The 13,612-nt window shown below is 38.8% G+C and overlaps 1 protein-coding gene across 1 annotated transcript in view; it reads right to left on the bottom strand.

Moving 5' to 3' along the window:
* The window catches only part of PEPD (peptidase D), a 280,769-nt gene that overhangs the window by 258,097 nt on the left and 9,060 nt on the right, over nucleotides 1-13,612 (bottom strand). Inside the window, exon 2 of the mRNA XM_007474760.2 lies at nucleotides 4,054-4,237. Coding sequence (XP_007474822.1) covers nucleotides 4,054-4,237 — 184 coding nt within the window. The remainder of the gene's footprint in view (nucleotides 1-4,053; nucleotides 4,238-13,612) is intronic.

Below are 13,612 nucleotides of genomic sequence, written 5' to 3'. Positions count from 1 at the left end.
TTGAAGAATGATATATATGTCTACCTCCAGAGAAAGAACCAATAAATAGAAATAAGGAAGACATAGTAAAACATCATCTTTTTATCAATGTCTTCTCTAACAAGGGAAGGAGAGGGAAAGAGGGAGTTTATTGGGTATCTTAAAGTGGCAAACAAAAAATATTTTTTAAAAAAATCAATTGGTCAAGAGATAATAAGGAAAAATACCTGTACAAAAATATTTATAGTCACGCTATTTGGAGTGGCAAAAAAATTGGAAAATGGGTGGGGGTATCCATCAATTGGGGAATGCCTGAACAAACTGTGGTATTTGATGGTGATGGACTATTATTGTGCTGAAAGGGATGATGACCTGGAGGAATTCCATGTGAACTGGAAAGGCCTCCAGCAACTGATGCAGAGGAAAAGGAGCAGAACCAGGAGAACATTGTACCCAGGGACTGATATACTATGGCACAATCAAATATAATAGACTTTTCTACAAGTATCAATGTAATGATCCAGGACAATCCTGAGGAACTTGTGAGAAAAAACACTATCCACATCCAGAGAAAGAACTGTGAGAATAGAAATACAGAAGAAAAACATATGACTGATCACATGGTTCAATGGGTATATGACTGAGGATTTTGATTTTAAATGATCACTCTATTGCAAATATTAATAATATGGAAATAGGTTTTTAACAATGATATGTATATAACCTAGTGGAATTGCTTGTCAGCACTGGGAGGGAGGAAGGAGGGGAAGAGAGAACATGAGTCATGCAACCATGGAAAAATATTCTAAATAAATTAATTTTTAAAAATCAACTGGTCAAAAAATATTACATCCCTTCTTTGTGCCAGGCACTGAGTCAGGCTCCAGAGACACCAGCACACAATTAAATGATCACTGTTTGAAACAAGCTCATGTTCTGACTGCAGCCCAGAGAGAGCAAGTCCCTTGCAGAAATTTTTAAGGAACAAAGTAGGAATTAGAACCAGAGACCATGGCTCCCATGTTGCCCATTCTTCAAACCCTCTTTCTCCAAAGCCTATCCATCCTTCAAAGACAACTTCATATTCCTTCTCCATGAAGTCTTCCCTGACTAATGAAGCCATACGTGATGACTTTTCCCTTTAGAAATCCAGTCTATACTATACATTTGACAATCAATCATGCCTTCTAGCATCTATACTGATATTTTGAATAGTCGCTGTATTTCTTTTGTGTTTCTAGGGCCTGGAAGAAAAAAAAAAGTAACAGCTGATATTTAAATAATCACCCTTATGGTCTGCAAAGCACTTTCATTTTTAAATTTTCTTTTATTTTTCTCTAATTACATGTAAAAATAGTTTCCAATATTTTCAAAAGAATTTTGAGCTACAAATTCTCTCTCTCTCCCTCCCTCTCTGCTCCTCACTGAAATAGTAAGCAATCTGATATAGATTTTACATGTGTGGTCATGTAAAACATCTTCCTACATTAATCCTTCTGGGGAAAGAACCTTAAACAACAACAAAAATTAAGCAAGAAAATGAAAAAAGTTTGCAAGCACTTTTCCATCTCTAGATAATCCCAGATTTCTCACCCTGGCTTGCCACTAACTAACCAGCCATGTGATACTGAGTGACTTGACCTCTCTAATCCTGATTTTCTTCATCTGAAAATAGGGGGCTCAATGATCTCTCATATGAGCTGGCATAAAAGAAGCAGAGCCAAGAAAACAATATTCAAAATGCATGATGATAACAATACAAATGGAAAGAATAAAAAATCAAACCAATGCTATGTAATTATAAGAACCAAGAGGAGATGAAAAAATGCTGCCCCTTTCCTCTTTACAGAGACTAGGGTCACAATAGCAGTGAAACAGACTCCAGCTGATGGGCTGGTTAGTTTTTCCACACTTATTTATTTTTCTTTTTTACTGTGAAGGCTGGTTCCCTGGGTAGGGGGAAGGGGAAGAATATTTTTTTAATGAATATGATAATAAAAACAAAAGATGTCAATAAAAAACATTTTCAGACTAATCTTAAGAAAAAGTGATTATTTTGTACTTAATTTTGTTATCTCATTCATAACAAAAATAATGATAGCTAGCACTTAAATAGTGCTTTAAGTTTTATAAAGCATTTTACAAATATAATCTCATTTTCTCTTCGTGGCAACCTACCTCAGTGCTATTATTGCCCCCATTTTGCATATAAGGAAATTAAGCAAAGAGAGGTTAAGTGACTTGCCCAGAATTACACAACTAGTCAACTGAGCCAGGATTTGAGTTCAGATCTTCCTGACTCTAGCCTCAGGGCTCTATCCACTGCACCACCTAGTATAATTGTTTTCACAAAGCAGGCACTAAATAGACTTGCAGAGCTAAACTAGACCACCAGACCAAGGAATGTGTCTTATTCCTCAATGTCTCTTTCAAAGAACAGCTCATCTTAGGTTCTTCCACTGGGCATCAGTAACCCTTTGTTGATTTGCATACATGAGAGTATGCTCATAAAACAGGCAATTTTTCTACTTAAGACTTTAATATCCCTCTCCAATCTCCACCAAAATCACTAGCAACAGGAGCTCTGAAAGCTTTTGGTCATCAATGTTGGGGGAATAAACTTTTTAAAAGTATTAAATGGGAGAGGTTCTGATTTATGATAATTTCTGCATATCTTCAGTAAGTATATGTGCAGCTGAAAAGAAGACTCAAATAAAAATTGGAAAGAAGGAAAAATTTGTATGAAAGACAATAATCTTCTCATAAAAAGCATTTAATGGAATGCCCAAACTTATAGTCATTCAAATGGATGAATGACAGCCCAGAAAAGACTTCCATAAACCAAAGTATTTTTTATTCCAAAAATGCTTGGCAATTAGTTCTCCAAAGACCTTCTTTTAGTAGTATTATCTAACATTTACTGAGCTGCAGCAATGGGGCAAGCCAAGCAATTCTAACAGCAAAAAGGATGCATTCCAAAGGTAAGAAAACCAGGATTTAAATACTGCTGTCTTAGGTGGAATTGAAGAGCTAGGTAGGTCCTTAGAGGCTATCAAGCTCAGTACCATCATTTCAAAGAGGAGGAAGATCAAGGCCAGAAAGGCTTTTCTCAATGTCTGATGAGCCTTAGGAGTAGATTGGACTACCTAAGTCAAACCCATCAGATATGTGAATATTAGAGAAGGCATTGAAGGTATTAATGTTAAGTCACCTGACTGAGCTGCTTTAATTCTTTATGCTTTATGATTCATTCCATTGCTTTCCCTTTCCTAAAGGGAAAGCAATGGAATGAATCATAGCAAAGTCCCTCCCAGGTCAAGATGTCTCTGACTTAAATAGGTTGGCATCTTAGTCCCAGAATATGAGTTTAAATCTGAGCATGTATTACACAATCATGTTGGAAGGGTCCTCCAAAGTCACTGAAACCAACCCTTACCTGAACAAGAGTTCCCTATAAAATCTACTCCTAAATGGATCATCAAGCATTTCCTCGAAGCCCTCTAGTAAGGGAGAACACAGTAGCTTCCAAGGTAGCCTGTTCTCTGGGAAAGCTTAGAACTCTTTCCTCTAACATCAAAACTGAATTTGTCTCTTTGCAATTTCCACTAAATTTTCTTTATTTTGCCATTTAGAGTCAAACAGAACAATTGTTATCTCTCTTCCATATAACACATGACTACTGTGGTATGGATACTCCATCAGTTTCAAATCTCCCAATTTATATTATCTATTCCCCCAAGAGAGCCAGATTTTTCATTTGAAGTATGTGCTGAGCTCTCCCCATTTGGGAGACTCCCCATAAATTCAAAAGTAACATAAATGTGCTCAGAATCAGCTGGATTCCAGAAACACACACTTGGTAGGTGGTTTATGGGAGTGTGGCATGGGGCATTCTGGTTTTGACATATGTAACTTTTTAAAAAATCCTTACCTTCTGTCTTACAATCAATACTAAGTTATTGGTTCCAAGGCAGAAGACCAGTAAGGGCTAGGATAAATGACCTTTGAAACCAACAGACTAAACCTATGAACCAGGAAACTAAGACAAAATAAAAGGGACAAATTGAACTTCACCTGCCGGAAAAGAACTCCAGTGTCTGTGCAGTATCTATTTGTGTCCTCCCCTCCCTGCAGAAGGACCAAAGAAGATTTTTGCACAGCTGGGTTCTTCCTCAACCGATCACACAGTCGTTTCCTGTTCAAGGCGAAGAGAGCCACCGGTACTCTCAGGGTTTCATTCCCCAACCAATAGGAAGATCTGGAAAAAAAAAAAGAGAAAGTCACCAGAGTTAAGAGTTCATATGCTGAGGTTCCCCAAACTAGCACTGGTTTAACAGAATTCCTAGGCTTTGATGCCACCTGCACACAACACAATGACACAAATACAAACACAGAAAGGGGCCATATAAACACTAAGATAGGTGCAACAGAACATGGAGCCTCCTGCTGGTAGACTCAGCACACACTCCAAAGACAGTTGGTGCCTCTCATGGATGGCTCCCATAGACTCCCTAGGGTGCTGACAGGTCAATTTCACATACTTGACTATGTGAATACTGAACAATCAGTGAGTATTCACTACAATGTGCTAGGCACCATGCTAGATGCTGGGGATGCAAAGACAGAAATAATATGGTCCCTGACTTTAAGGTATTTGCATTCTCCTAGAAGTGGGAGAATTTCTCCACTTTTATCTGCTGCCTTGCCTGGCTTCAATTCAATGGAACAAGATGTCCCTCCCAGGAAAAGATCATCACTTCTAAACTCACCTTCAAGCTGCAAGTTCAAATTTTGATTGTCTCTACCTCCATCTTCCTCCTCCTTGCTCATTTTGTTATTTTTACTGTTTTCCAACTTTCCCAGCTGCCCCCCTTATTTTGAAGGATAGAATATCAATTCTTCCAAACACCTTCTATCATAAAAGAAAAAACTGTGCTATTTTTTCTCTCTAGATTGTCAGCTCATTGAGGCCAGGGACTGTATCTTTTTTCCTTAAACCCTTACCTTCTGTCTTAGAATTTATATTAAGCATTGGTTCCAATACAGAAGCGGTAGGCAATTTGAGTTAAGTGACTTGCCCAGGGTCACACAGCTAGGACGTGTCTGAGGTCACAGCTAAACCCAAGACTTCCAATATCCACAGGGACTATCTTCTCGAAAATTTTATCTCCAGTGATTAGCACAGTGCCTGGTGTGTGGTGTTTAATAAATATTTATTGGATTGGCTTGGAAACATGTGTACATATATAATAAATACAAGATATATATATATAATGTGAAGAAAATACAAACTAATTGTGTGAGGAACATTAGCAGTTGGGGATATTAGGAATGATTTTAGTAGGAGGTTTAAGGCTCAACCTTCTATTCTAAAAAGTGCAAGGGGGAAGGAAGGACAGTCAGAGAGCCAGCCTGTGAAATGGCAATAGAAAATGAAAAGTATGCAAGAAACAGCAAATAGCCAGGGTACAGGAAGCCAAGTAATAAGTAATAAACCTGGAAAAGTAGGCTGCTTGCAGCCAGATTGTGAAGTGCTTAAATGTCAAACAGGGTAGTCTGCATAGGCAATAGGGAGCCATTGGTGCTTTTTCCTCATATAGTATTTAAAGAGGGTCTTTACTAATACTCTCTAACTATTATATGACACCAAATTTAATAACCTCTTAAACCTGAAGTCTAATGCTGCTGTCAGTCAATATATCCTGAGCACCTATTGTGTTACCTAGTAATCAATATAAGGAAAACCAAGGGGATGTAGAATACATATCATATAGATTATAGCATCCAGTTGGACAGGATGATTTTGTAAGCTGGTAATTGTTTTCAGACTTTACCATGGCCTACCGCTCTCCCTTGCAGATCCCTCTGGCATTGTCCAGCAAGTAGGGGAAGTGGTAAAAGAGAAACCTTGCAGGAAGGTTGGAAGAAAAAGGTTCCCCATGGTGTTTGCTCCTGTTAGATCCTTCAGGTCCTAAATGGGATCTGGGCTGTGGGCAGGGAAGGAACTCCCACACTACATTTGAAAACATTTACCAGCTTAAAAAATCATATGGTCAGCTTTCAAACAAAGCATTTTAATAAAGAATTCTCGAATATATCTAGCTCATCCAGTAAGAGTCCTTCTAATACAATGCACTACCATGCTGATTGGGAACTTACTATAGGGAACATCTAGGAGCTTTTTTAATTTTTTTTTTCAGAATCAGAAACATTATTCAGTCCTTTCAATTATCCCAAAGAGCTCCTTGATGCACAAAACCTTTTTTTTTTTTAAACATTTTCCCAGTGATACTATATGGCTTCCTAACACCATCACCTCCAAATAATAAAACTATCAAGTGATCTAAAGACAATGGAGAGATGCACGGTGAATATAAGTGGTTTTCAGCATATTATCAAAAAATACAACAGAAGTGGCATAAAAGATATCAAGAAAATGTTCAGAAAAGGTGAGAGTCAAGCTTGTGCTGAGAGTGAGACCTGTGTGTACTGTACTAGTCCCCAAGAAATAGTAAGAGGCCCAGAGACAGAACTTCATTGCACTGGGTACATCATCTCAGAGACTTGTGGCAGGGAAAAGACAAAGGTGGGCAAGGGACTCTACTTCACTGGGCTTTAGGGTCCTCATCTATAAAATGGAGGGGCTAGACATGGTGCCCTCTGCAGTCTCTTCCAGCTGAAAATCAGTAATCTTAAAACTTATCTTTTTTACACAGAGTGAGAAGGTAGGGATGGGCTGTGATCAGCACTGATGGGGATGAGATCCATCAGCCCTGAGCTTAGGAGGATTCCGGGGAAATGCAAATGTGGTTAAGTCCTGCCCTTAAGCTCAGTCTAGTTTGAAAAATCAGATTCATACATGTGCAACATCTAGAGAATATAACTTGGAAGGAATAAGCCAGTAGAATAGGTTCATAAGTGCTATAGGAGAGGGGCACCAGTGAAGGCTATTGAGGCCTGGGAGCAGTTCTTGAAGGAGGCAGGCCTTGGAGGTTAGTGAAGATTTATAGAGATTAAGGGGAGAAAGTAGTTATCCCAAACAAGGAATATGAATGACAACTCAGAAGGGAGAATGAATACAGGATATTCATAGGAACAGTGAGATCTGCCCAACTAGAACAGAATGAATAAAACATTTTTTAAGTGCTTACTCTGTGAGAAACACTAAGCACTTTAAGCACTGAAGAGACAAACAGAAAATCAAGACAGTCCTTACTCTCAAGGTGTTCATATTCTAATATGGAAGATAACATGGATGGAAAGCTTCAGCTGCCAGGCAGATGGAAAAATCCCACAGTCCTTCAGGTGCAACAAAGCAGATGGCAATGCCTCTTCTTTAAAGTCATTTCCACTGATAAAATAATATCAGCTTCTGATATTAAACCATTTGACAGTGTCAAGGACTTTGATGTCAATAACTTTCTTTTCTGGGTCTGGTAGGGGTGGTTGGAGGGCTGCATCTCCCCAGGGGTTATATCACATCCCAGGAAGATGGCAAAGGGAGCTGGGCTTAAAGCACTGCTATTCTCAAGGGTTTGGGGTTCATGTTCTGGGCCATCTCTATCAAGGTCCAAGGAAAGATGGTGGTCTAGGTGCTGGTGGTGGTTGTTTGACCTGTCTGGAATATCCTGTCTCCTTTCAGGGGACCAGGTTTGTCGCTACTTCAGCTAAGTTGGCTTGTCTGCCTTGCCCTCCTTATATCTCCACTGATGCCCTCCCAGTATGGTCATTGTAGGAGCTGGGCTAGAAGCAGGACTGGTGGTCTAAAGGTGTTGCCAATACTAAGGTTCTTGGATTTATCTGCCTGTGGGTGGCAACTGGTCAGTAGTATTGCTGGTGGTGATAAAAAAGGTGGGTTCCTTCTCATCAACGCTTTCTCCCTTCAATGATCGCTTTGGGGGCTAGACTGAGAGCAAATCTGGTGGCCTAGGGGACACTGCTATTCTCAAGGCTCTTGGATTCAGGGTCCAGGGTTGTCCCCATCAGGATCTGGAAAGAAAGTGATGGTCAAGGTAGAAGGGGGTGGTTTGACTTGCCTCGCATAAGATATTAAGCACTTCCCTCACTCCCAACCCTTCCATGCACTCATAAGATTCAATAGAGAAGGTGGATATAAATTATAAAGGGGTAAGAAAGTCAGGCAGGGAGTTAAAACTTGACATACCAGGCCCACTGAATGTTCTTGGGCAGGCAAAGGGCATAGTCAAAGCAGACTAAGTCCTCTTCATCAACAGACCTTGATGAAGTGCCAACTATGTTTCAGTCACTGTTACAAGAGCTGGAGGTATAAAGACGAAAAGAAAGAATCCTATCCATCAAGAACATGACACCCTACCAGGGATAACACTATAAACACAGATAAATACATACAAAATAAACAACGGGTAACTGGGAGAGTGGAACTAGAGGCTAAAAGAATGAGGAAAGGCCTCCTGAGGAGGCAGCTCATGAGCTAAACTTAGAAGGAATCCAGAGATTTTTTTTATGGCAGTGGAAAAGAGGAAATCATACTCCAGAAACATATGAAGCCACAGAGACAAAAAATGGACAAATGTGAAGGTCAATTTGACTGAACCTATAGAGTGCTGAAAGCAGAGGAAAAAGAAGAGAATGAGGAAACAAGAAATAGGGAGGCCAGCTAAGACCAGATAGAGTCTGATGGTTGGACGACTGGCAGGAAGAAGTCTTCTCTCAGAGTGACACCCCACCCACACGGAATATGTCATCAAAGCTTGAATCTGTGACCACATATTCATTCCAGGGCATACATTTGTGGAAATCATCAATGGAAAAAAAATAATAATAATAACAACAACAATAATAATAATACCCTTGCTAACTAAAACAAGAGCTCTAACTCCTGGCCCAAAAAGTTTTATTTTTTAAATAGAATTTTATTTTTAAATTTTTTTTCATGGTTACATAATTCATGTTCTCTCCCTCTCCTCTACCCCCCTCCAGCTGACAAGCAATTCTGCAGGTTTATACATGTATTATCACTCAAAACCTATTTCCATATTATTCATTTTTTAAATAATCTTTTAAAAACCAAAAACCAAAATCATATGCCCCAAAAAACAAGTGATAAATCATATGTTTTTCTTCTGCATTTCTACTCCCACAGTTCTTTCTCTGGAAGTAAATAGCATTCTTTCTCATAAGTCCCTTGGGATTGTCCTATATCATTGCATTGCTATTAGTAGCAAAGTCTATTACATTTGATTGTCCCACAATGTTTCAGTTACTGTGTATAATGTTGTCCTGGTTCTGCTCATTTCATGCCACATCAGTTCATATAGGGTTCTTCCAATTTGTATTCACCGTTCCTTATAGCACAGTAGTATTCCATCACCATCATATACCACAATTTGTTCAGCCATTCCCCAGTCAAGAGACATTCCCTCATTCGCCAATTTTTTTGCTACCACAAAGAAGTGCAGCTATAAATATTTTTGTACAAACAGATCCCTTTCCATATTTTTTTAATCTCTTTGGGATACAAATCTAGTAGTGGTATTGCTGGATCAAAGGGCATGAATTTTTTTAAAGCCCTTTTGGGCATAATTCCAAATTGCCTAGCCCATAAAGTATTGAGGATCATAGGTCTAGAGCTAGAAGTGATCTTGGAGTTCATCTAGTCCAAGGTCCTTACTTTATAGAAAAGGAAATCTCACTTCAGGGAAGTCATGTGGCTTATCCAAGGTTACACTGGTAGGAACTGTCAGAGGTGGAAATGGAACTCAGGCCTACTGACTCTGAAGCACGTGCCCCTTTCATTGTACTCTGCTGCCTCCCCAGTTATAGGTTCCAGGGGAAGACAGGTATTACTTCTTGCAAACTTAACCTTTCCTACAGCTGTGGTCCAGGGACCTGAAGGTGAGAAGGTTAAACCAGTTGAATTCTTTAAAACCAGAATTTCATTTTCGTGCCTTATCCATAAGTTAGAGACCATGAGCTGGGCCTACTACTTTTGCACTAAGGAATATGAGCTTATTTGTATTACTGCAAGCATGATAGACCAAGATATGTCAAGGGAATTGAGATCTTCATCTTTTTTAAACCCTTACCTTCCATCTTAGAACACTATGATTTGGTTCCAAGGCAGAAGAGTTGTAAAGGCTAGGCAATGACTTTCACAGAGTCACAGAGCTAGGAAATGTCTAAAATCATATTTTAACCCAGTACTTTCCATCTCTGGGCCTGGCTCTCAAACCACTGAGCCATCTAGCTGCCCCTGGAATTGATCTCTTTAGATAGAAGGGACAGAAGGGCAGAAACAAAGTGGAAAAGAATTTTTTCTAAAACTGCTTCAATACACGACAACTGCCAGCCAGCAGTAGCCAATATCAGCACTTAAGATTAACTACATTCAAAAATTCTTCTCTCCTCTCCCATTAAGAGTCCATCACAGGAGACAGAGCGAAAAGATGAATTTCTGAAGACTAAAAGACAAATGCAGTTTCAAGAGTTTAGCCTTATATAACAATTGTAGAAGTCACACCCATCAATCTAGACCCATCATAATAAATAGCAAAGACAATCAACTCAAGCTAAGAAAATAATTTTAGTAGTCCATAATATTCTACAAAAATAGTGCCAAAGCCCTGAGTATTAAGGGTGCATAAAAATGCTATTTTCTTTGTAACTTCTTGAAACATAGGAAGAAAACACTGTGTTAAATGTTTAGGTACAAAGACGGATCAAGGTGGAAGACCTCTCAAAGTTCATGTTAGTCAACCCCTGATTTTAAAGAGGAATAACTGAGGCAACAAAGAAGACAAATTACTTACCCAAGGTCACAAAGCTAGTTAAAGGACTCCAACTCTCCCAATTCTCAGTGTAACTTGGAATTTACTATGTATCATTCAAAGGGCTTCAAAAACAATAATGAGTTTAATTTTTTTTGCCTTAACATTTTAGACTGTTATGCTCCTTCACAAAAAAAAAATAAAGTAGTAAGTTTAGAAAGTGACTAATTTTTTAAAGACCACCTTTAACTAGTAGAGATTTTTTTAAATGAATTTTTCTTTAAAACCTATTGAGTTTTAAAAGAGAAAGGGAATAGTGAGGCTGTTTTAATAACTTCGTTGATTTTGAACTGCTTTTTCTCTTCAACTCAATAAAAGTGTTTTTTTAAATTAACTTCACTAGGTTTTATGCCTTGAGTTGAGCTTTTCTCTGCATGCAAGCCTTTTAAGATATAAAGAGTACTGCCCTTTTATTTAAGGTATGAAGTTTTTTAGACTGTAAAGGGGATTCATACTTCAGATAAGGAAAAAGACTAAACAGAATCTCAGCCCTAGGAAGGACCTCAAAGGGCAATTGATATTTAAACAGGAATCCTTTCTAGAGCATTCCTGACAGTCATCCAGCATCCACTTAAAGATTCCAGTGATAGGAAATCTTCTTAAGGCAACCAATTCCATTTGAGACAGTTGTAGATATTAGGAAACATTTTAGTAAACTGAGCCAAAATTGGCCTCTCTGGAACTTCCGTTCAATATTCCCATTTCTATTCTTTGGAGCCAAGCAGAGAAGTCTAAATTCTTTTTCCACCTAACCAAAATTCAGTTATTTCCCAGAATTAATGAATTGGAATAGCCTCCAGAGCCTGAAGAAAGGATCCTATCTACAATATACATATGAAGGGGTCAGCTAGCCTTTGTTTCAAGATTTCAAGGAAGGAGGAACCCACAACTTCTTGAGACTACTGCACTTTTGGATAGCTCTCACTGTTAGAAGTTTTTCTTATAAATAGCCCAAACTTGCCTCCTTACAATTTATATTCACTGCTCCTAATTATGCCCTCTGAAGTCAAGCAGAACAAATGTAATCCCTCTTCCACATGAATTCCTAGAAGACACCTGTTATGTTCCCCTCACATCTTTTCTCCTAAGCTAACCATACCTAGTTCCTTCAACCCCTCCTCAAATAGCATTATTTCAATTCTTTTCATTAGTCTGGTTAACCTCTGCTGGACACACTCCACACTTACCAATGCACTTCCTAAAAGATGGCACCCAGAACAGAACACAAAACTGCAGATGTCGGACCAGGATGGAATACAGTAGGACCATCACCTCTCTCATCCTGAAAAACACACCTCTACATCTCTTAATGCAATATAAGACCTAGCTTTAATTAAAGTCAGAAAACATACTCTCTGTATATTTCCTCCAAAGTCCCTTCTAATTGAGAATCTAGAATACTATGAAAACTGATCCAGGCGCAAGGGCTTCGTTTGGAGGGAGGGGAAGAAGAGAAACTACTCAAGCTACCCGTAGCCAACAGATTCCTCTGCTTAAAGCACAGATATACTCATGTGGCTTACCATCCCAGCTCCCATTCTTTATCCTGAGACCTGATCTTGATTCTAACCTATGGTATATAGTGAAGCAGTTGCCATCTCCTTCCAAAGAGCAGAAAAACAAAGCTACGACTTCAGCTGATACCAGATGAGCATAAAGGGCACCTTTCCCCATCATCCTTCGTTAAAAACACAGGTATTACCCCCTTTTCATAGTCATGAAACCACCAACTCTGTCATCATGAGTTCTGAAGGTAAAAAAGGATAAGCATTTATGGTTACAAATGCATTGGTCATTATTGGGTATTTTTTCAAAAGAAACCCAATGCAGACAACTCTTAATTTAAATATCTACAATTCAATTCCCTTTCATCTTCTTCCATTAAAGGCCCCCAGATTTGTAGGGTTTCCATCCTTTTTACATTCAGATCAATTAGATGAACACAAACAGGCTTATTTTTGATACCTGCTCTAAATCCAATCCAGTCCTAGATGCCTAATCCTGTGTCCTATTCTCCCTGCTGAGGCTTAGGCCATTTTGGAATGAGGCTATCATGGGGCCAGAGCCCCACCTGGCCAAGATGATCAAGCAGACCATCTGGGTACACAGAAGTGCTTCTCATTTGTATTTGCTTTTTAATGAGGGCATCTAGAATCTTAAACTCCCAAACAAGGAACAAGCTGCCAAGAATTCAGCTGAAAAAGTTCATCCATGAAAAGCCTTCACTGCCCATGGTACCAATACTGTATATATCTGTCAAAAGAAATATGAGAGAATGAGAAGATTCTGCCTTGCCTATTTTGAAACAGAAAGAAATGCAGATGTCTAAAATCACATTTAAGTCAAATTAACAAGCATTTATTAAGCACTAAGTACATACAAAGAACTATACTAAACACTATTGAGCAAAAGTCAAAAGATAGACCCTGCTCTCAAGAAACTCACCATCTAAAGGAAGAGATAACATTCAAACAATGATATGCTAACAAGATATATGCAGGATAAATAGGAAATAATCAACAGATAAAAGGTGCTAGTGTTAAGGTGGATCAGAAAATGCTTTTTGTATAAAGTGGGATTTTAGTTAGGGTCTAAAGAGATTAAAGAAGCTAGAGGTGAAAATGAAGAGGGAAAGGTTGGCAGGCCTGGGGAAAGCCAGTGAAAATATCCAGATTTGGGAGATGGGAGTATCCTGTGAAGAAAGGAAGAATCATCAATGATCAATTAAGAAATATGCAAGGAAGCCACAGGCACCAGATTGCAGAAAACATTGATAAGATGTAAGAAGGCTGAGAAAGGCAGGAAGGGGCCAAATTTCGAAAGGC

Source organism: Monodelphis domestica, chromosome 1, assembly GCF_027887165.1.
Source record: "Monodelphis domestica isolate mMonDom1 chromosome 1, mMonDom1.pri, whole genome shotgun sequence".
NCBI lineage: Eukaryota > Metazoa > Chordata > Mammalia > Didelphimorphia > Didelphidae > Monodelphis > Monodelphis domestica.
This window is presented reverse-complemented; position numbering and strand designations above follow the sequence as displayed.